Here is a 24430-nt window from a genome sequence, read left to right as displayed (position 1 = left end):
TGTCAATTTCTTAACTTCAATGGTTGGATGGTCCTTTGTTGGAATATGCTTATTTGTTGAAAAAAAAAAAAAAAAGTCTAGTATTTGGGGAGTGATAGGAAATCACACCACCAAATGGTTCAAGAAAAAGTTGATGTACTGTAATTGCACCTTTTCTGTTCAATTTGGGATTTCAAACTTTTTTTTTTTTTTTTAAGATTTTATTTGACAGAGATAGACACAGAGAGAGAGGGAACACAGCAGGGGTAGTGGGAGAGGGAGAAGCAGGTTACCTGCAGAGGAGGGAGCCCGATGCTGGGCTTGATCCCAGGACCCTGGGATCCATGAGCAGACACTTAACAACTGAGCCACCCAGGAATCCTGATTTCAAAGTTTTTAAAAATCATTTTTAGGGGCATCTGGATGGCTCAGTGGTTAAGCCTCTGCCTTCAGCTCAGGTCATGATCTCAGGGTCCTGGGATGGAACCTTGCATCGGGCTCTCTGCTCATCGGAGAGCCTGCTCCCCACCCCCACCCGCCCCTCTCTCTGCCTACTTGTGATCTCTGTCAAATAAATAAATAAAATCTTTTTTTAAAAAATCATTTTTTGCTTCCTCCTCTCTCTCTGCCTGTCTCTCTGCCTCCTTGTGATCTCTGTCAAATAAATAAATAAAATCTTTAAAAAGGGGGGGGGCACCTGGGTGGCTCAGTGGGTTAAAGCCTCTGCCTTCGGCTCAGGTCATGATCCCAGGGTCCTGGGATCAAGCCCCGCATCGGGCTCTCTGCTCAGCAGGGAGCCTGCTTCCTCCTCTCTCTCTGCCTGTCTCTCTGCCTCCTTGTGATCTGTCAAATAAATAAATAAAATCTTTTAAAAAAATCATTTTTAAATAGTCTCACACATTTATCCAATTACATCACATTTTTATACAGTTCCCCTATGATGCTTATTTTGGGAGTGCACATTTGTTCCAAGGTAACTGATATATCTGACAACAATGAACAGAACTAAAAACTTCACATTTGCTTATGTGTAATTTCACCCATAAGGAACACCCAGATAACTATCCCCAGCTGAGCAGACATACACGCACTCACATACCCCAAATATCTACCAGCTACCTGACTTCACCAAGCAGGTGTCTGATACACGTCCGACGTGACATTTGGTTCTGCATCAGATAATCCTTCCACCACCAGGTAATAACTCACGGATTGGTTGGCCTGATGCCCACATCCGTGAGCAAACTTCTGGTCTCTTCAAAGTCAGGTGTTCTATTTTATGGTATTTCTCAACCATTTAATAGGTGTAAACCTGTGCTCTGTTTTAATTAGTTTCCTTTTTCATTAGGTCTGTTTTTAAAAAATGAGTCACTAATAAAGTTCTTAAGTGTCGCGTACCTAAACTCATTTTTCCCATAAGCTCTATGGCTTTTATTCAACAATTGTGTGGAGCATGAGGATTTTTAGGAATGCTCAAGTCATGTTATAGCAGAACTAACTGTATTTAGTATAACCACCTTTACAAAGAATAACCTGCATGCTATCAATGATGTCCCTATTCTGTATGTATTAGCTACAGAAAAGAGGTAGAAAAAGAAAATACAACATTTAGTTGCAACCTAAATTTCCAGCAACTCGGAAGGAAAGGAATATCCTGAATTTTCATTCTGTTTCATAATTCCAGATGGGATATTCCAAAGGTCTAGAAAAGTCCAGAAAGCCTAGAGCAGGCCACACAAATTAACTACGTATTTAATTCCTTTAATTACAGATTTAGAAGGCACACCGTATCGCGCAGCTACATATGAAAACACGAGGGAAATAACAGCAGCAGTGGCCAGAACAGCCCAACTGACCCTCTTTGTTTTATCTGCTCTGACTTACCTTTGAGAAACTTCTCTGTCAAAGTTTAGTTACTTCCGACAAACGGGAGAAAAAACACCAGACTGGAGAAAAATAATCACGAAGTACAACAAGATTTCTGAAAAAGTGTTTATTTCTACTTTGCTGAATCCAATCAAAGGAGGAACTAGATCAAATACTATACTTTCACATTAAATTAGTCACACTGGTATAGGATTTCATGAAATTTTAAATTCTTCCACTTAATTTTACTAATAATCTTTAGAAATGAGATTAAACCAATTTGACACCAAAGGGACTGCAATTTGGTGTAGTTTTTCGCGTATCAGTAAACAGAACAAGTATGTTTTCTTTATAGCTTTCAAGAATTCCCTTGCCAGAAATAATCTTCTAGGGCGCCTGGGTGGCTCAGTGGGTTAAGCCGCTGCCTTCGGCTCAGGTCATGATCTCAGGGTCCTGGGATCAAGTCCCGCATCGGGCTCTCTGCTCAGCGGGGAGCCTGCTTCCTCCTCTCTCTCTCTGCCTGCCTCTCTGCCTACTTGTGATCTCTCTCTGTCAAATAAATAAATAAAATCTTTAAAAAAAAAAAAAAAAGAAATAATCTTCTAGCAAGACACTATGGTTAGTTATAGTAAGGGAAACACAGAACCAACCAGGAAAAGATGTTACAGCAGAGGAACTGCGAAAGGTTATTCCAGCACAAAACTCGCTACCACTCTTCCAAAATCAACTCTCTCAGACTAACAATTCCTAAGGTGCAAAATTTTCAAGTATCTGAATGTGTATAAAGATCAGAAGGAAACCAAGAAATGAAAACACTTGTGAGGAAAACATGATTATGAATAAATTATTGTAATTTTATCATTGTTGAAGCTGATTTAATAGTTTAACAATATTGTTCAACAGAACAAGGGTGGTAACATTTGTGAGATTATAATTAAACATGATTCATTCCGGAATGTTTCTGGTGACACCAACTTACATAAATAATCTACTGGTAAGTTTGTTCAGATAGCACAATGAAGAGAGTCAATTTTTCACACATACAAAACAATTTAAAACTATAGCCTCAATCTATGCTGACTGTTTTAACTATTTTAATTTTAGAACTCTTAAATTAACCAAATAATACTAAAATCAAATCAGTGGTGGTAATGTTTAATTTGTGGATCTCGGGGGATGTTACTAAACACACACCACAAAATCTATGCCAAAATGAGTCCTAAAAGAGGTATTTTTTTCCACTTTCCTTTGCAAACTTTGTACTTGGCTTTGGTCAAGGCTGACATAAACAGCTACAGAAATTAGCAATACAGTCTCAGAAAAAAAGGTCATGGAAACCAAAGAACACAGGTTGGTTACCACCTGCGCAGGCACATTAGCAGTAATGGTCTGCTCCCAACGGCCCCTGAGGCTTCAGCATCCTTAACCCCAGCACCTGCTCCTCAAGCTCAGCAGAACCTTCCAGGTAACACCACAGCATGGAAAAACTTAGCCTTTGCAAACATGCTGACCTTTGTTCTTCTTGCACTGAATTCTGAGGTTTCAAATGAAGAACAGGGTAACAGAAAAAATTAAATCCTCCAGAAACTTCACTGCAATCAACTGCTTCAGCTCTAGTCTACTATGCACCTGTTCAGAGGAGCTGGTAATCCCAGCAGGAAATTTCCCGCATTCCCTTCCTGTCCCTCCTCCAGCTGAGCTCTGTGATCAAGGGGCTGGGGAAGGGAGAGGGGACAGGGACTGGTGAACACCTAACTAGTATCAAGACTTGCAAACATGTGATAATTTCTCTCCTTTATGGTTGCAATAATCTTGCATTTATATACTGCTTATTTTCTGAGCAAAAATGAAATCAAATTATCAAATTACCTAAAAACTTTAAAAATCCGTTTACTAATTAGTGTAAGCCTACCCTCATGTTTTCTTTTCTTTTCTTTTCGAAAGGGGAATCTTTGGGCCCTTTACATCTTTCATAAATACAAAGGCCACATCAAAAAATTATCTTTGTTCGTGGGGATCCACTATACTATTCACTCTGCTTTTGCATAGGTTTGAAATTTTCTGTAGTAAAATAATTAAGGAAAAAAGTTATCTCAAACATAAAGCCAACCAGAAAAGTAGCTCTCTTACCTAAGGTTAATTCTCAATAGAGTTCAAATAAATCCAGATTTTCTAACTCACACAAATCTTAAGATTTCTCAATACTTAAAACCAGAATGAAAAAGCCAGACAAACCAAGTCAATGATGAAATAGGCAATTAAGCCAACAGCAAAGCATTTCACTTCCCCTCTCATATACATTCGCTTTCTCTCTCTCTCTCTCTCTCTCTCTCTCACACACACACACATACACACAGCACAACGGAGGGTTCTAGCTGTGCCTTCCAGACAGAGAAACTGATGGGTGTTGGTCTAGCACTGATCAGCTCAAGCTGTTATTGAAAATACAATCTTAGTGACAGAGGCAAGGTCATTTCCATCTTCCATCCAGCAGCATGAAGCACCAGAGACTCCTTATGAACAACGGTCTTACTTTCCAAGCCATCCACATGGACTTCCAATTTCAGAAAAGTGTTTTTTATCTTCATCTCTCCCTGGATGAAGTAAAATATAAAACAATTTCTCATGTCCTAGGCAAAAACTACCTCTCAAATTAAAGACTGGCAAGCATATTCACAGCATAAAGGTATAACTTTTATAAATTTGAAAATACCAAAGCCATTAACCTCAATATCTTCCTCATTAAAAATTAGAAACAATGTCCCCAGCAATATAAGAGAATTACTTTAGCTGCCCCATCCCAAATTTGGACTGATTATTTTCCTATGTTTATCCTTTTTTCATCTAAATGTCAAGTTTAGGTACCAGAGAAAACACTGACAAATTTATCTGTGACTTCCAATTGCAAAGCATTATCATACACACAGTATGTAGAACACAAAGCACTTGGAAGGGTTCAAATCCTTGCTGAATACAAAACCGGCAAAACTTGAAACTTTTACTTGTCATCTGCCCACAAACCAGGCCTCCACATCACCAAACATCTGACTGTACTGGGGCATAATTAATCTAAAAGTATGCTATGAATCACATCTATAAATCATTGTGTTTTTATTTGATCCTTTTAGTTCCTCACCCTGAAATCTCAGCGGTTAGCACGGCCCTGGTTAACATACCCAAACGAGCAGAACAGGCTAACTGTATTTTTCAGCACCTCAGATCTGTCCACCTCTACTTCACTTCCCTGACTTAACAAATAAACATTGATTAAACACCTACTGTGTGCCAAAACAGTGTTCTAGATGGGAATACAACAATGATCGAGAAAGATAAGTCCCGCTCAATGGACACTGATTTAGAGGTCTGAGGATGGGCAGGAGTACAGAAATTGGCCACTGAAGAGATAAAGGAAAAGAGCTACCTCGTCCGTGCTGGAGGGACAGGAGAGGAGTGCCATAAATGAAGCCAGAGAGGTAGGCTGAAGCTAGATCATGAAAGGCCTTGGAAGTTACAACAGTAAGTCTGAACTCTATCCCAAGTGGAATGAAAGCCACTGAAGGGTAGGAGACAAATTCATCATGTCTGACAAATCCCTCCTGAGCACCTACTCAGTGCCAGACTTGTATTCTAAAACCGACACTCTTCAGGGTAGAAGGGAAGAGGCCTTGGCATGTAAATTCATGCGTCCTCCACTGTCCAGAGCGCACCAGTGTTATAAAGAAACTTCAGGTCACTCAGGAGATAAACAGCAGACACATTCCTTGTAAATACGACCACCACCAAAAACTGGCACAACCAATGAGCCAATGGGGTAGGAAATTAAATGTGTTTTCAAGAATTTCTTAAAAGCGGGGTGCCTGGGTGGCTAAGTGGGTTAAAGCCTCTGCCTTCAGCTCAGGTCAAGATCCCAGGGTCCTGGGATCAAGCCCCGAATCAGGCTCTCTGCAGAGTGGGGAGCCTGCTTCCCCTGCTCTCTCTGCCTGCTTCTCTGCCTACTTGTGATCTCTGCCTGTCAAATAAGTAAATAAATAAATAAATAAAACATTAAAAAAAAAATTTCTTAAAAACTTTTTTGCTGTCTTAAATACCTATAGTTAAATCATACTGACTAGTATGTTTGCAGTTAAGGAATGTTAATACCAACTGAATAACTGAACTGGACTGAACCAACCTTCAATTAAACACACCCATCTAGGAGTATAAAACCATTCAAAACCGAGTGTTTCTTACTATGGGGAAGCTGTACTCCCTACCTGAATACTTAAAATGTAACACAGCTATGGTGTCTGCTTCATTCTCACTGAACCCCCAGCCCCAGCGCACTGTAGCGATGTAGTACATCATAAAGATTAAGTTAATGAAGTTATTAGCTCTAACAGTCAAATCAGGCAAATGGAAAAGCCAAGTTTATGTATTTTTTCTTTCATTACAGGCCTCACAACATAAACCTTTCTGAGTACCCACCTGTCTTTAATCGCAACGATTATCATTCACATTTAGGTAAATACATTTGCAATTCAGCTGGTACCCAGGACAAAAAAATAAAATTGCTGTATTTTACCTTGAGTTATAGGAGTTCAGCAGGTTTTACAAATTAGATTTTTCCATACTCCTCATTCTTTAGCACTCTGTTCATTTTCTGATAATGTTGTTTATGAAGGAAACGGGGTTGGTGGTGATTGGGGGGGAATCCTGTGGTTTGCATCACACACCTCCCAGTCATGCAGGGCCTGTCCTGGCAGCCTATTCCTCACCTCCACGGGCCACCCTGTGCCTGTGCCGATGACTGGGAGGCACGGGGAAACAGAATGCCCATCCTTATTCTGGTGAATAAGGAATTACCGATTTTCACCGAATCAGAAGACAGAAAACAAACAAACAAAACCCCATGCTTGATACCAAACAGAAAATCATACCTCCATGTCATCATTCCTAAATAACAAAATACAAAGGTGCTGGCTGGTTAATGGAGATTTGGGTTTTAAAAAAAGCCAAGAAAAACATACTTTTCCCTATCTTAAAAGTCAGCAGCCCCTTTCATTTCTGTATGATGAGTCCAGTGTTTCACTATGTTCACCAATCTATAATATTTTCCAACTTTCTCTTCTAAGGGGTATGTTTGGTTTTTTTTTTTAAGATTTTATTTATTTATTTGACAGGCAGAGATCACAAGTAGGCAGAGAGGCAGGCAGAGAGAGAGAATGAAGGAAGCAGGCTCTCTGCTAAGCAGAGAGCCTGATGCGGGGCTCAATCCCAGGACCCTGGGATCATGACCTGAGCGGAAGGAAGAGGCTTTAACCCACTGAGCCACCTGGGCGCCCCTCTACAGGGTATGTTTAATCAGTAAACTGTATTGTCCCCAACATCAAAAACCTGTGTCTCAACATCTGGCCTTGCCTTACACGGGCTTTCAGAGAACTGCAACTAGAGGCAGAAATGTATGCTTCAGTCCTATTAAACAAAATAATTAACAAAAAACATCAAATAAGATATGGACAGCCCCCCTTCTATCAGAGAAAGTCCTAGGACCCTTCTAAGACTTGAAATAGTTAACACAATCCACAAAGCATGTCAAGTGTGACAAAGAGTAACCATTTTCAAGATTTTATTTATTTTCGAGAAAGACAGACCAAGCAGAGGGAGGAGCAGAGGATGAGTATCTCAGGCAGACTCCATGCAGAGCCCAATTCAAGGCTCCATTTCACAGTCCTGAGATCATCACCTGAGCTGAAACCCAACTTAACTGACTGAGCCACCCCAGGCACCCCGAAGAGAGACCATTTTAAAGACAAAGAGAAATCAAGCAACCAGCATCAAACTTAAAAGAGGTTAAGAGCAAGATAAACCCAAAACCCTTGATGCCTGCTTCCTCAATAAATCAGATCAGTAGTAGATTGTGCAGGAAATGCCTTTTGGTAACTTAAAAACATTTAGAAGTGCCTCTAAGACCTTCACAGGCAGAAGAAGTAATAGGCAAGCTGTAGGGAGCAAAAGTTAAGTGATACTTAGAGACTAGTACATTTTTAAAAGTACAAACAAAAGAAAAAGAGATAAATTGAATCTCATTAAAATTAAAAATTTTGCACATCAAAGGACACTGTCAAGAGACTGCAAAGACAACCCACAGAATGCGAGGAGTTATTTGCAAACCATACATGTGGTAACGGTTTAATATTTAGAAAATAAAGAGTTTCTCACAGTTCAACAACAGACAATCCAATTTAAAAAAATGGGCAAAGGACCAGAACAGACATTTCTCCAAATAAGATACACAAATGGCCAATAAACACATGAAAAGATGCTGATCATTTGTCATTAAGAAAATGCAAAGCAAAACCACAATGAGCAATCACTTCACACCTACTAAGATGCCTATGCTTTTTTTTTTTTAAGATTTTATTTATTTATGACAGACAGAGATCACAAGTAGGCAGAGAGGCAGGCAGAGAGAGAGAGAAGGGGAAGCAGGCTCCCCGCTGAGCAGAGAGCTCCATGCGGGGCTCGTCCTTCCCAGGACCCTGGGATCATGACCTGAGCCCAACGAAGGCAGAGGCTTTAACCCACTGAGCCACCCAGGTGCCCCGATGCCTATGCTTTAAATACAAAAACAAACCCCACAAAGACACAAAACCAAAAAAAAAAAAAAAAAAGGAAAATAACAAGTGTGCCCAGGATGTGGGAAACTGGAACCCTCATCCTCTGCTGGTGGGAATGTACAATGGTGTGCAGTCCCTGTAGAAAAGTCAGGCAGTTCCTCAAAAAATTAACTAGAATTACGTAACCTAGCAATTGCAATCCTAAATATATACCCAAAAGAATTAAAAACAGAGGCTCAAATAGACATTTGAACACCAAAGGTCAGAGTAGAACTTACTCACATACCCAAAAGGTGGAAACCATTCGTGTGCTCATCAACAGATGAAAAAACAAAGTGTGGTGGCAGACACTTACAAGGGAGTATTACACAGCCATAAAAAGAACAAAGTTCTGACACACGCTTTCACATGGATGAGACTTGAAAACATGATGCAAAGTGAAATAAGCTAAATACAAAAAGGACTGTATGACGATTCCACTTATGTGAAGCACCTAGAAAAAGCACAAACTTCATAAAGACAGAAATTAGATCAGATGGTAACAGGGGCTGAGGAAAGGGGAATTACTGCTCAGTGGGATCAGAGTTTCTGCTTGAGGTGATGAAATTTTGGGGAACATCAGCGACGGTTGCATAACTCTGTGAATATAATTAAAGCCACAGAATTACACATTTAAATTACCAAAATACGTAACAAACATCATATTATATGTATTCACCCCAAAGAAACAGCAAGGAAAACAAGTCCAAAGTAGCATGGGGCAAAACGAATTCAAAGTCACTTCAGAATCAGGATTAACAGAAGCAGTGATCCTTCCCCCAGAGTAAATCTAATCCCAGGAATGAAGAGGCTGGCTGGCCAGACAACAGTTATCCTCATTCATTTCATTAACTATTTTAAGTACGTACAATGTGCTAGGCACTATCCTGGCACAAGAAAATCACAATCACAATCACAACCCAGAACACTTTCCTATCACTACTCTCTCTATAGGTTATGAGGATACGGATAAAGTGAGTTTTTCTTAAGTTAAAAGATTAAATGCTTTTATTTAAAGTACACAGTTTCATAACGAGTACATGAAAAATCCTACTGCAATCTTTGGTCCACATGGTTTAACTTCTTTAAGTTGCCAATTTGCCATCTTCTAAACTGGAATAAAGGATTTTTTTTTTTTTTTTAAATACACAAATGTGGGACACCTGGGTGGCTCAGTTGGTTAAAGCAGCTGCCTTCGGCTCAGGTCATGATCCCAGGGTCCTGGGATCGAGTCCCACATCGGGCTCCTTGCTCGGCAGGGAGCCTGCTTCTCCCTCTGCCTCTGCCTGCCTCTCTGTCTGCCTGTGCTCGCTCGCTCTCTCTCCCTCTGTCTCTGACAAATAAATAAAATCTTAAAAAAAATAAATAAATACACAAATGTGACCACATCACAGCAATTAGGAAAATACTATTTTCTGGCTTCAGAGGACAATGGTCTACCAATCAGAAAACATAGTGGTGCCTGGGTGGCTCAGCTGGTGGCTTAGTTGTAGTTGGGCTGGTTGGTTTAGGCTCAGGTCATGATCTCGGGGTGGTGGGATCGAGCCCCTGCATAAGGCCCGATGCTCTGCGGGGACTCAGCTTCGGATTCTCGCTCTCCCTCCCCTTCTGCCTTTCCTCCCGTGCACGCTTTCACTCTCAGATAAATACATAAAATATTAAAAAGAGAGAAAAGAAAATATAAACATCACAAGCCCGAGTACAATTTAGACACGGCGCCTAGAAGGAGAACTCCTCAAAATGGGATAATGAGCAGTTTTATGAGGAAAAAAAGAAAAATTCCTATTTTCCCATCTTTCCGAGCGCATGGTTGTTCAACAATGAGAACTGAGCTAAAGGTTTAAATGTCTATTAATCATACTTTTAGGACCATCTGGAGGGTGAAGAACACAGTTCCCTCTTTGTATCTATGTGTTTACAGCTCTTTAATAAATATAATAAACAGTCGTGCTCACTAGCAGAGCCTAGATTAATTTAAGTTTTAAAACACAACACTGAGCTTCCCTACAATCCATGCCTGCCTGTACCTGACATCCCACAGCATTTTCATCACCATAATTAGGCCAGGAATCGCCTCTGAGAACTGTTCATAATTGATGACAGTAACTAAGGCAACTCAGGAACAATGACCAGCTTCCCTTCTAGTGGCCGCCGAGTACCTGGTATCTGTAACCTGGGAAGGAGGAGGAACAGTACCGGAGTCTAGTAACTGCCTACTCAAACTAACGAGGAGGGGGGGGTGGGGACAGGACTCTAAAAGATTCCGGTGGGACTCCTGTGCCTGGGAAAACACTGCATTCAGGGGATCAGCAGGAGGCATGCGTGTTCTTTGGATGAAGCCACAATATAAAAAAAGAATTTACTGGGTCAAAATGTAATATTCATTTCCACTTAACATCAATTACCTAGGAGAGGGAGGATGGGCCAGAAGCTAATGAGTCCAGGGCTCGCTGTCATGCTTAAAAGCAAAAGTGTGAAACTAGGGAAAGGAGGGATTTAGCAGATTAAAAGTTAAAAGGATTTCCCCAAAAACAAAGAAAAACAAGAAGGGGGGGGGGGAGGAAAGGAAAGAAAAAAGGGGGGAAAATGGTCTTAACATCCTGAAGATATTGCCACAAAATTCTTTTTAGTTTTTCCCTTGACTAAGATAATACAAATTTTTGTCATAGTGATTTCAAACATACAGACTTCAGTGCAAAAATTCTTTTTAGGGCAAGTGTCCGCAAACAAGAGACCACAGGGTGTAAACTTTTCCATCACCCTGAAGGGTGAAACGGGGCCGTGTGCAGACTCACGCAAACACCTCATCCCTCCAGCAGTGCCACCGAAGCCACGGCTCAGCACTTCATCCAAGATGGGAAACCAAGTGAGGGGGCACCTGCATTTTTAAAAATGGGGTGCTTTAACTTGACCTAAGTTGTCACACCTTCTTCTACTTCAAGATTCAACCCACACTTGCTGAGATTCATGTAACCTCAGATCTGAAAGGGACCCTAGAATCTGTACTGTCACTAATGTCCGTTTACAGAGGAGAAAAAACTGAGGTAACACTTCCCATCTAGTTACTGGTAAAGCCGGACTGGAGCCCGGGTCCTTCTAGCTCTGTGTGGCACTAGCATGAGGCCAGAGAGGATTTCTTCTGTTTACAAATAATCACTGTAGGGGCGCCTGGGTGGCTCAGCGGGCTAAAAAGCCTCTGCCTTCGGCTCAGGTCATGATCCCAGGGTGCTGGGATCGAGCCCCACATAGGGCTCTCTGCTCAGCCCTTTACATGTATACTCATTTCTCACAACAGCCCGTGTGGAAGACAGTATCTTCTACCCGATAGGTAAGGAAAACTGAAAATAATTTGCCTGAGGGACCTTGCGGTAGGCAGTAGAGCAGGGGATTCTTAATCTTAGCGTGGGGAGTTCTAGTCCCACTCTGGGTGCACAGCCTACTTAAAAGGAAGTAAAATATTTTTTTAAAAATCTGTCCATTCAGTGGGTTGATTTAAACCTAGGTGTGGCTGATTTCAAAGCTAATGTTCACCCCTCTCCTATAAGTCCTTCCCACGGTCCAGGATCTGACATGACCTGAGCCCTCCCACATTTCTAAATTCATCTTTTACCACTCTTCCCATCATTGAAAAAATCCAGTCAACCTTCACTCAAACTCATCCTTGCCTCTGGTCCCTTACATGTGCACCCCTACCCTGCCCACCACCCCAAGACATGTTAGCGACAGTCAAGGCAAGTATCACCTCTTCAACAAGGCCTTCCCTAACCACTCAATCTAAAACACACTCAGTCACTCCCACCACTATCCGAAACTGTCCTCTGCACTGGCTGTGCCTCCCATTAGAATAAAAGCACTATTGGGCGCCTGGGTGGCTCAGTGGGTTAAGCCGCTGCCTTCGGCTCAGGTCATGATCTCAGGGTCCTGGGATCGAGGCCTGCATCGGGCTCTCTGCTCAGCAGGGAGCCTGCTTCCCTCTCTCTCTCTCTGCCTGCCTCTCCATCTACTTGTGATTTCTCTCTGTCAAATAAATAAATAAAATCTTTAAAAAAAAAAAAAGAATAAAAGCACTATAAGGGCAAAACCCTCTCGCTGATGTAAAAGCCACCATGATTGCAGAAACATTCTGCTTTATTCATTTCTAGACTGCTCCATACACAAACGCGTATCAGACAAGAGGAGACACTCAAAAGAACGACAGGCTGAATAAAGGAGCGAATGCCTGCCTGAACTCCCATCTCACTAAGAACGACTGTCATATAATTTAGCAACTAACTACAAACTATCTCCTGTTTTTTCCCTAGTTGTTTCTTGTGATTAATTTTGTCTTTTCAACCATATTTTTTTGTATGCCTCAGGGATATCTTATCCTCAACTTTGGGTGAGTTAATGACTCCACGTGGGCTTATGTGATCATCTATAAAACGAAAGAAGCAGTCAGAATTCTAGAATTCATGCGTTTCCCTCCCGTAGCTGGTAACATAATAGGCAGACATTCGAATACTAATTATTGACCCATAGATCTCAAATTCATTTTCTCACAATTTTCTACAAAAATGCACCTATTGTGCAAAGGCAGGGCCACACTTACTTAGCTAGTGTTAGAAACCTAAAGAGTAAGGGCTTTATGCTAGTCGTATGCTGGCCTGCCTCTCCTCTCGAAACCTCTCCATTAACCTCTTCCAAGCCACACCCAATCTGTTTGCCTCTGATTATCCTTTATCTTGGCCAGTGTTAACCCCCAGTTTTCTCTATTTCGTTGACAGGTCTCAGCAGCATCACATTCCTTATTTCTTGCTTCTGCAAGTTCTGCTTGCTTTACATGGTTAGATGTGTCCGACAGATCTTCCATTATCAAAAAAGCTGCAAAACTGGGCAAGTCAAGAGCATTTTGGCTTCTACAGCTTTGGAATTTCTACTCTCCTGAAGAGTTCTAAAGAATCATAGCAACACAGAGACCCTTCTTCCTGGTAATTTAATATATGCTGCTCCCACTGGCCTGTCAAGCTGTTGGGGGCGGGGAGAAATGTCAGAATTAGAGCAGAATCATCTACTGGCTACACCACTGACGGTCTGGAACTGTAACTGATACTGCTTCTAAAGACTGTCCAAGATTAGCATACTTTCACTGTTAAAGAAATTTCGACTCCAAACCCAGATCTTGTTTCCAATGTAGCAAAATTCTGCAAAGAAGCCATAAAACATCACCAAAGTCCTGGTCAAAAGAGTGCTGTTAGGTTTTAAAACTTCAACCTGTTCCCTAAACATGGTTTCCTTCTAGAATGACACAACTGAGAAAGTATTTGAGTGAGTGAGTGCTCATGGGCATGTGGGAGGTCGGGTTCTTTAACAGGACGAGGTTTTTTACTTTTTTACAAATAACACACATTCCACCACATGTATATCCTTCCACAAAAGCTCAAGAACTATCTATGTGCACTAGCATTTAGAGGGCATTTTCATGTGAGAAGAAAAAAGAAAAAAGGCGGTTCTCATACTAAACTGTGGGGAATCTGAAATTTTCCTGTAGTTATTAGAGAAAGTTGCATTCGAGGATACCTAGGTAGCTCAGCTGGCTCCTTCAGTCAGGGTCATGGTCCCCGGGGTCATGGTCCCAGGGTTCTGGGATTGAGCATGTATCCTTTTTAAAAGATTTTATTTATTTGACAGAGAGAGCGAGAGAGAGATCACAAGTAGGCAGAGAGGCAGGCAGAGAGAGAGGGGGAAGCAGGCTCCAGGCTGAGCAGAGAGCCCAATGCAGGGGCTCCATCCCAGGACCCTGAGATCATGACTTAAGCCCAAGACAGTGGCTTAAAGCACTGAGCCACCCAGGCACCGCATAAAATGTGTATCTTATCTAAAATCTTAAGTCTAATATTTATGCAGAATGTGAATGAATTATCAACTTTCTGTATATAAAAACATCTCATTAAAAGTTTGGTTAAGGGGCGCCTGTGTGGCTCAGTTGGTTGAGCGACTGTCTTCCACTCAGGTCATGATCCTGGACTCCCGGGATCAAGTCCTACATCGGGCTCCCTGCTCTGCAGGGAGTCTGCTTCTCTCCCTGACCTCTCTCCTCTCATGCTCTCTCTCTCTCTCTAATAAATAAATAAAATCTTTAAAAAAGTAAAATAAAATAAATAAATAAAAATAAAAGTTTGGTGCCTAGGTGGCTCAGTCAGTTAAGCATCTGCTCTGGGACTGAGCCCCATGTCAGGTCCCTGCTCAGCAGAGTGCTGGCTTCTCCCTCTCCCTCCACCCCCTCGCCCCCACCTTGTGCACTCACATGCTCTCTCCCTCTCTCCCCCACCATCTCAAATTTAAGTTTAAAAAAAAAAAAGTTTGGTTAAGATGCACTTCTAGTTTTTCAAACAGTTTTGGGCTTTTCCCAAGTGTAAGATCAGAGAATCAAGTGACTTGCTCAAGGTCATTTGGCCAAATCAGGCAGAATTAGAATTACTGGTTCCTGCCCTACAAAAGCCAGCCATAAATCAAACTTTTCTTGGAACTAAGCAGACCAAAAGGGAAAAATCATTCCCTATTTCCTTTCCTCAATAATCAAAGGGCAAAAGAAAATCAGTTTAAGTAGCAGAACTTCAATTAATGAAATTTCATCAATAGACTAGTACCTCTAACCAGGATCAGGCACCTCTCCCAAAACTGGTTAACTGTTTTACCAACTCGTAAAGGTCATTAACCTCTCTACAGCCTTCCCATCTGAGGGCACCATAAACTTATTAGATGTTTTCCAATCAGCACTTCATATGTATATCTACAAATAGTTCACTTATCTTCTAAAAGACCTGGTCAGGGCGCCTGGGTGGCTCAGTGGGTTAAAAGACCTGGTCAGATGGGAATATGGGTATACTCTGAGCTGATACATCTCTTTCTCTCTCTCTCTCTCTTTTTTTTTTTTAAGTTAAAGCATCATATAAACAAGTTCAAAGTTTTCTTCAGAACTCTGAAATGCATAGGGATATTTCACCAGGACAGGTGAAACAGTGACTGAGTAAATGAGCTTCAGGCTGTGGCTGGGAAAGAGCAAGAGAGGAGGCGTGAACACGTCTTCATCACCACCTCGGCTTCCTCTTCCATTTCAAATCCACCATCTCCATCTCTCTTTCTTTCTCTTCTTTAAAGTGGGCACGGAGCCCAATCTGGGGCTTGCACTCACCACCCTGAGATCAATTCCTGAACTGAGATCGAGAGTCCGATGCTTAACTGACAGAGCCACCCAGGCACCCCCACACCACATTTCTGTCCCATCCTTTTCATTCCTACTTTCAAACTACTGATGTAAGACACTACTTCTGAATTCGTAACAAAAATGTAATGTCCAGTAAAGCCGTACTCTGAAATCCCTAACTGGATTTGGATAGGGATATTAAAGTTAATTGAGAGCCCTCTGTTTGTTACAAACACACTACAGTCAGATTTAGTTAACACTCCTGACATCCAATTTCCTAAGCCAAATGGCACCATTAACCCCATTTCAGATGACCCTCAAATCCAGGAAAATTTCCCTTGCTCTCAGACTATAGGTCACCAATATTAAAAGCTGGCATTAGATCCAAAAACTACTAAGTTAATGGATAGGCTGACACTGGGACTGGACTGTATCATATATGAACAACTTTAAAACATTTATAACTGACATGACTTTTCTCTTATCTCAAATTCAATTCAAGTCTACCTATTTCTGAATACAACTGTAACATGCTCCTTGGACTATTTCTCTTTAGACCCTTGAGCAAAAAACATGGTCAAAAGGTATACAAACGAAATCAGAAGCAGGACTAGAAAAAATTAAACCCAGAAGGAAATGTAAGTCTAACATTTTCCATTATGCCAGAAGTCAGAATTGTCATTCTCTGGAAATGAATTAGGTTGAACTACTATCACACTGCCACTGTACAAACCATTTTTGACCTGCAAAAACGGAAATTTCATATGGTTCAACCTAATATTATTTTCTAAGCTTATTTCAATAATTGTCTCAAATTAAGGTCTTCACAACCCAAGGCACATAAATCCTTGTATTTCTCTAGATTGCCTTAACCTTTGGAAAGATTTGCCACCCCACTGTCCAAAGCTGGTCATTTGGCAGGAAAGCCAAGATTTTAAAAAGAAAAGGAAAAAAAAAAAAAAGCCACCAAACCACTGAATATAACTGTGCTTGCAGGAGCCCTAAAGCCATTCCACATCTTTTTTATGGCTTGCCTTTCCCACTAACAAAATTTGAATCTTAAGTAGATCTGCCCTTTGGAAGACTTCCATTTAAGTAGAAACTAGTGAAAATTTAAGTACTTTGCAACTTTTTCACTTATCAGTGATACAAGAATCTAAGCACAGTAGGTGCCCATTACTTTACACTGGGGTTCCATTGACCTAACTCTATCCTTGAGAAATTTTAAGTAAGGTGGTAAGTTCCGTTTCTGCTGGAGAATCTGGCTTCTAACCTCTCTAATGTAAAGGGTGACCACCATCCCAGTGGGATTATTCTGCATGTAGATATGGCTGATTTATGTACAAACAACAGAAATAACCCCCATCACTGGAAGTGGTTATGGCTCCAAGACTGACTGCATTGAGGTCCAAATCTATCATTTCACACCCATTGTTATGGAGTCTGAGATCCAATATGTTAATGACCTCTTTTCTCAATTAGTTCCACTAATTATGCACCTGTTCTTGTTCTGCCAAAATTCCTATCTCCTCATCTGATCCGTCAGACCACACACTGTACTCTCCCAGAGGAATCCTTTTTCCTTAGATACTTCATGAACTGTAGGACAATCTGATGTTGCCTTTTCTACCTTCCCAGATCTAGTTTACGGTACAGATCATCAATATTCACCATTATGTGAAATATGCTCTAAAAAAAAAAAAAATCAGGAGAGAATCTCCTGCTCTATCTGGAAATTTCTCTATTCAGCTAGTTCAGTGTTGACAGGTCAACAGAGAATGGCACTAGGCATTACCACAATCCTAAAGGGCATTCCCCTATAGGGGAGCCATCAACCCTTTCCTAACACCCAAACGACCCAGAACTTTTAGAGCAGAATTCACTCTCCTTGCCCCAGCTCCAACAACATCTTCTGGTCATTCCTCACCCTGAACTGAAGTTTTTTCTAGAGCCTGTGGTAACACCATGTAAGACAAATACCTTCTTTAATCCTTCCATCTACTCCTGTCTTTCTGAAAAGTTACATGTAACTGCTTTAAAACACAGACACACACACACACACACACACAAAACACTCCCTGCGCACTGTAAGTGCTTTAAAAGGGAATTTATTCACTTCCTTAAAACTCCATGAGGTTAAGATTAACACTCCCATTTTACAGAGGAGAAAAGCTGAGGCCTGTTAACTTGCCCAAGGTCATAAAGGACAGGGATTTGAATCCAAGTCTGACCTCAGTGTCCTCTGACCTTAACCCTCATGCTGTATTTCCTTCCAATCTCTTTCTTCATGTCCTAAATGTCCGCTCGGTGGTCTTACAAAATCTGTGGGCAGTGTTCAGTTTCCCCAGAGATTGCCTTGCCTTTAAAGGACATGCCTTCGAGAAGAATGAGTTCCCATTCCATTTTTTCTCCATGCTCCTCCCTCCCACCTGGCACCATTTCCCCAAGGCTCTTATCACAAATTCTCCTCTAGGGCCAATTTACATGTCCTCTTGGTCCCCGAGCAGGAGCCGTAGGATACTAAAGGGCCACCTTCTACCTTGAGACTGGGGGGGGGGGAGGGGGCAAGCAGTAAAAGCGTGGAAACATCCAGACAAACCTTTCCCCAAGTCTTCGTTCAAGGAGGAAACTGTGGCCGAGGACCGGAGCGGGGTGGGGGTGGAGGGGTAGGGGCGCAGAGAATTTGGGGAAGGAAAAGAGGTACAGGGGCGGAGGTAACAACAAGGGTGTGCCCTTGGGGGAGGAGGAAGGAGACAGCAGGGGAGACGGCCTGGGTCGCTCAAGGGTTAGATTGAATGGGGGTGGACCTCCATAAGGTGGGGGGGTGTCACCCGGTGAGGAAAGGGGCCGCCAAGAAGAGGAGAGAATGTGTGTGCTGGGGAGGAGGACCCGGAGGTGGATGTAACAGGAAAGTGGAGGGAAGAAAGGATAGGGAGGGGGCGCAGGAAACGGTGAACTCACCCGGGAGGAGAGAGGGGAAGGATGGATGGGAACCGGGGAGGTGGGGCACCTCGAGCCCCGAGCCCCTGGGCTCGGCGAAGATTAGCAGGCGGGCGGAGGAGGTTCAGGGGTCCGCGGAATGCCGGGAACCAGGGCGCGGGAGACCCCGGGGGAGGAGGAACGGGAGTTCTCGAGCCTAGCAGCGGGAAGAGGGGCTCGAGCGAGGCAAGGGCGGGAAAGGGGGAGTCCCGGCCCGGGGGGCGGGGGTGGAGGTACGGTCGGGTTCGCCTGGGGATGGGGTTAGGAGGACCGGGGGATGCGTGGGAGGCTAGCGGGGTGCGGGTGTGGCTTCCAGGACCGGTCGGGGTGCAGAAAGCGGGAAATGTCCGGGCGTCCCATGAGGGTCGGGCGTGGGGTCTCCCGAGGGTCGGGCCGGGGTCCCCGCAGTATTCTGAGGGCCAGGCTCGGGCCGAGGTCCTCTGAGGGCCGGAGTTCCGCAAGGTTGGGGCGGGGGGGGGGTTCCCGGGAGGCCCCCCCCGCCGAGGCCGGAGTGGCAGCCCCCAACCAGGACTCCAGGCTCCCTTCCTACCTATGCCGGGCGCCACATAGACGAAGTAGAGCAGCGAGGACGAGAGCGAGAAGAAGAAGAGCGCGGCGAGCAGCGAACGGCGCGGCAGCCGCAGCAGCCCCCGGCGGACGCGCATGCTGCAGCCGGGCGGCCGCTGGCGAGCCGGGCCGGGCCTGCTCCCGCCGCTCCCCGTCCGCCGCCTCCTGGGCCGCCGCCGCTGCCTGGGCCTCGGTCACCACCTCCCGGGCCTCTCCGGCCGCCGCTCCCAGCCGCCGCCTCACCGCTCCCTGCCGCCGGCCGCCGCGGGCCGGGCCACATGAAGCGGGCGGGGGGCCTGAGCGGCCCGAAGCGAGCGCAGCGGCAGAGACGGGGCGGGGCGGACAGCGCGGGAGGCGGGGCGGGGGCGGGACTAGCGCCGCCGGGCACCGTCGCAAAAGACCGGCGCGCGCGCGCTGCCGGCCCGACCCCCCGGTCCGGCTCCCGCGGCGGAGCGGCGGCCCTCAGGGAACGTCGCTAAATGGCGACAGCCCCTCTTCTGGCGCAGCCACCGCCCAGGCTTTCGGGGAGCGTCGCTCAAATGCCGGTCGGCTCCGCTCGTGGGCGCCCCCAGCCCCAGAGCCAAGGGGCCGTCTGCAATGTCGGACGCGGCTGGTCGCCTGCTGCGGCAGTGGAGCGGAGATTGTAGGCATAAGGGCTCGGCATACACCTTCACTCACTCATTCATTCATTCGTTCATTCATTTCACCATTTATTGAAGGCCAGACATAGACCAGACACTGTTCTTGGTGCTGGGGATGCTACAAAGAACAAAATAGACAAAATCTGCCCTCGTGAACTTACACTCAAATGGGAGGAGAATAGGAGACAAATCAATTCATAATATCGGGAACTGATAAATGATATGAACGCAATAAAATAGGAGAATGTCTTGGAGGCAGGCTAGCGTGGTCAAGGAAGGCATCGTTGAGCAGGTGAACTGAGATGAGACGTAAAAGGGCGAAAGGCGGGCACAAAGGCCCTGAGGTTAAAGAGCTTCCTCTGTCCCCAGCTTATCCAAGGCCAAGATAGATAAAATCTAGTGAGGCAAAGCAGTGCGGTGGGAATGAGATTAGATCCCTACGCAAGGCAAGGTCCACATCCCGCAGAACCATAAGGAGTGTAATGATAACAGTTATCAACGTGAACGCTTGGGTTGAAAGACGCGGTTCTTCACTTATCTCATTAAACTGCCCCAGCATCCCTAAAACGTGTGCTCTTCTTACTCTTGTTATAGACGGAGAAGCAGTAAGGGATCACATCCAAACTGAGCTGTCTCCCAAGGCCACCCGACCTGGGACCACTAGGTGGTCATTTAGTTCAGCATGCCCTGGGGCTCCTAATTCTCATCCTGCAGGTAAATTGGCATCCTACTCCTTAGAATAGTGTGCGAGCACAACCACAACAATGCTTTAAGATCAGCCCCAGGCCAGAAGACCTCCAGAGACAGTAGGCAGTCTCTACAAACTCACTGTGAGGGCCAGAAAAACTAGCCCCAGCTTCAGGAAGCTCCCAGCTGAATTGGGGAGGAAAGTATTCCCTGTGTAGGCACATTTCAAACCTGAAGAGGCTGTCTTGGAATGGCAGAAGCTGTCAGGAGGAGAGAGGACTTTTCAGGATTCTTTGAGAACCAACAATAATCCTGCTTTCTATTCCTAAAGTGATTTCTACTTTTTACGGTGTTTTGCCCTTCAAGCAAGGGCTCTAGAACCACGCCGTCTAGGTTCCCCAACTCCTAGCTCTTCCATTCTTAGCTGAGTGACTTTAGGCAAGTTACTTAACTTCTCTGTGCCTCTCAGTAAGGTGGGGGTTATTATTAGTAATAACTGCATGGGGTCGTTGTGAGGATTTGCATAATACACACAGAGTCCAGCACATGGTAAATGCACTTGGCTCTCACCTGACCAACATAAACAGAAGAAGCATAAACAACAAAAAAGAAAAGCAGAGAATTTTGACTCACATTGGGGTTCAAATCTTGGCTTGGTCTCAGCTGGCTGTGTGACTTTAGGCTAAGTCACTTACCCCTCAGATTCTATTCATTGTTTGTAAATGGACCCAGTGCTGCCCACAGCCGCAGGCATATGATTTAGAATAAATGAAATCGCTGAGCTGAGGCCCTCAAGCAGAAGTGTGGAAGTAGCTGGAATAATCTGACCAGCAACTACTTCTTGTTGGACCCACACCATGGGCCCCCACCCCGCCATGTCTGTAGTAATCATTTTCAAACATACAGAGAAGTTGAAAGAACGGTACAAGCAGCACCTGTACACTCTCCACCTGGATTCAGCAAGTGTTATCATTTTTCCAGATTTATCTCTCTATATTCCTAAGTCCAGATCCCACCCCACTCCCAAATTATTTAAAAGTAAGTTGTTGCCTTACTGGTGGTATTTCATGCAGAAATCCTTCAGCGAAAAATTACGTTCTCCTACATAACCACAATAATAATATCACACCTACGAGAATGAACGATTACACTGTAATAGGCCAAAATAGCCAGTGCATTCCCAAATTTCCCCAATTGCCTGAAGGATGTCTTTTATAGCTGTTTTTCTCAACAATATCAAATTAAGACTTATCCATTGCATTTGGACTTATTTCCATAGTATTTATTTACCTACAGCAGCGTCTGTACCTTTTTTTCATAATTTCTCCCAACATTTTATTTAAAACATTTTTTTAACCTATGGAGAACTTGAACGAATGATACAATGAACAGCTGTACGTCACTATGCAATGTTTTTGTTTAACTGAACCAGTGCTGGATCAATTAGATTTCCACGTGGGGGGGGGGGGAAGAGACTGTTCACTCCTAACTTATACTATCCATAAAATCATTTCAAGATGGATTGTAAATCTGAATGCGAAAGGTCACAAAAAAGCTTTTAGATGAAGAAGAATATCTTCATGTCTTTGGGGTGGGCAGAGATTTGTCAGAGGAACAAACACTAAACAGAGGGGAAATTTTGATAAAAAGGGCTGTTTAAAATAAGAATTTCTCAGGGTGCCTGGGTGGCTCAGTGGGTTAAAGCCTCTGCCTTCAGCTCAGGTCATAGTCCCGGGGTGCTGGGATGGAGCCCTGCATGGGGCTCTCTGCTCAGCAGGGAGCCTGCTATCCCCTCTCTTTCTGCCCGCCTCTCTGCCTACTTGTGACCTCTGTCTGTCAAATAAATAAAATCTTTTAAAAAAATAAAATAAAATAATAATTTCTCATCATCAAAAGGCACCAGTAAGGAAAAATGACAGGCAGCACTGTAAAAAGAAATAGAAATACATAGCTTATAAGAACTCATACAGAATTTTTTTTTTTTTTAACCCACCCACTTGGGGCACCTGAGTGGCTCAGTGGGTTAAAGCCTCTGCCTTCGGCTCGGGTCATGATCCCAGGGTCCTGGGATCGAGCCCCATATCGGGCTCTCTGCTCAGTGGGGAGCCTGCTTCCTCCTCTCTCTCTGCCTGCTTCTCTGCCTCCTTGTGATTTCTGTCTGTCAAATAAATAAATAAATCTTAAAAAAAAAAAAAAACCACCGACTTACAGAGACAACAAGACTGACAACCAGATAAGTTAAAAAAAAAAAAAAAAAAGACTTTACCAGGCATTTCATAAAAGGTATCTAAATGGCCAATAAACCAATGAAAAGCTGCTTCAAGCTTCTGAAAATGCAAAGGAAAAGCACACCTTGAAACCATCTGTGGGACGTGGTTCTGAGGAAGAGAGGGAGAGCTGCCTCCAAGGTTTGAGGAAGTCCCTCTTTGAATGGCACAGTAGTAGGAAAGTGTGACTCTGCCAAGCAGACGCAGAGGCAGGAGGCAAAGCCGGGAGACTGAGTGCTCTGGAAGCCTAGGGGAAGAGGTACTTCCAGCCTTGAGAGCAGGCTGACCTGACTTTTTGAAAGACTCTGTTGGAATCTGGCACTCCAGCACTCCGTCATTCCCCATCCATAAAATGGCACTCCTAGGATGGCCTTCTTCGGTGTATGGGGGCTGGAGCGTGGGGTCTGGAAATATTTCAGGGACTTCTACACTTCTGACCCCACGAGGAAAAAGAGGGTCTGGCCCCTCTGGAGTTCACAAAATGGGCTCCAGTTAGGAAGGGGAGTTGTGGAGATGCAACCAAATCAAAGCAAATGTCCTCACCTTTGGCCTCCAACTTAGCCTCGGCGGGCATGGAATTCTGCTGTTCCCCTATAAAAAGAGACAGAGAAGCCTTCCTACATCTGGGCTAGGTACTGATGACCAATCTTCACTCCTGTCCTATCAGAAATAACACGGTACTGAGAAAGATTGGGATTTTTTTCAACCTTTTCGTCTCATGTTAGGTTTCCAGCTTGCTCAAACATGCGTCCGTTCATTCATTCCCTCCTCTCCCATTCAGCCGTTGGTCAAACAAGTTCACTGCATACTGGTCTCTGGTCAGGTGGTACCCCCCGAAAAGACCTTTCTTCTAAAATACCTTTCCATGCCAGAACTCTCTCTCCCCTTACTTAGCTTTTTTTTTTTTTTTAAATTTTCATAGTACTTTTCATCCCTGACATGATATTATACATGTATCTGTTTATTTATTTGTTTTCTGTGTCCTGTATCAGAATATAAGCTCCATGATATGAGGGATTTTGTTTCCTTTTGTGCTATATCCTTGCATCTAGCACCTAGTGCCAAGCACCTAGTAGGTGCTCAATAATTGCTGGAGGAATGAAGAAATCACAGGTGTGCTCTGAGCATGTTGGCCTTGGTGGGTCCACAGGGGCCCAAGAGGAGGTTCTCGGAGTCCAAGTGGCAGGACCGACAGGAGAATAGCTAACTGTGGTACAAGATGGTAGGGACAGGACCCGGGCAACAGTCAGGGGGAGGCATTCCGTGAGATTCTAGATGGTCTTGGAAGGGGAATTGAGACAGGCTGGCTCAAAGGGCAGTGAAAGGAGGTGGGCCTGGTTGGAGCAGCCTGTCAGCCCCAGGACAAGGGAAAGAAAAGGGGCGAGGCTGGAGGTGCCTTGACCCCTGTGGCTCAGCAGGGGGCCCTGAGTCAGAAAGATCTGGCGACCAGCCAGTCCTGCCCCTTCCTTGTTCTCACCCTATGATCTGGACAAGTCATTCTACCTTTCTAAGCCTCCATTTCCACATCTGATTCCTTCCTTCAGAGGTTTCTACGAGGAAGATTTGTGATAGTATCTGTAAAGCATCTGGCACATGGCAGGTACTCAGTCACTGTTGCTGTTCTCA

The 24430-nt window shown here is 44.1% G+C and overlaps 1 protein-coding gene across 1 annotated transcript in view; it reads right to left on the bottom strand.

Moving 5' to 3' along the window:
- B4GALT5 (beta-1,4-galactosyltransferase 5) overlaps window positions 1-19459 on the bottom strand; it is a 76881-nt gene extending 57422 nt beyond the window's left edge. Inside the window, exon 1 of the mRNA XM_045082099.1 lies at window positions 19193-19459. Coding sequence (XP_044938034.1) covers window positions 19193-19307 — 115 coding nt within the window. The 5' untranslated portion in view covers window positions 19308-19459. The remainder of the gene's footprint in view (window positions 1-19192) is intronic.
- Window positions 19460-24430: the final 4971 nt, after the last annotated feature.

Source organism: Mustela putorius, unplaced genomic scaffold (assembly GCF_011764305.1).
Source record: "Mustela putorius furo isolate JIRA1106 unplaced genomic scaffold, ASM1176430v1.1 tig00000592_pilon_pilon_pilon, whole genome shotgun sequence".
Lineage (NCBI taxonomy): Eukaryota > Metazoa > Chordata > Mammalia > Carnivora > Mustelidae > Mustela > Mustela putorius.
The sequence above is the reverse complement of the archived record's forward strand: the minus strand, read 5'-3'. Positions and strand labels throughout refer to the sequence as shown.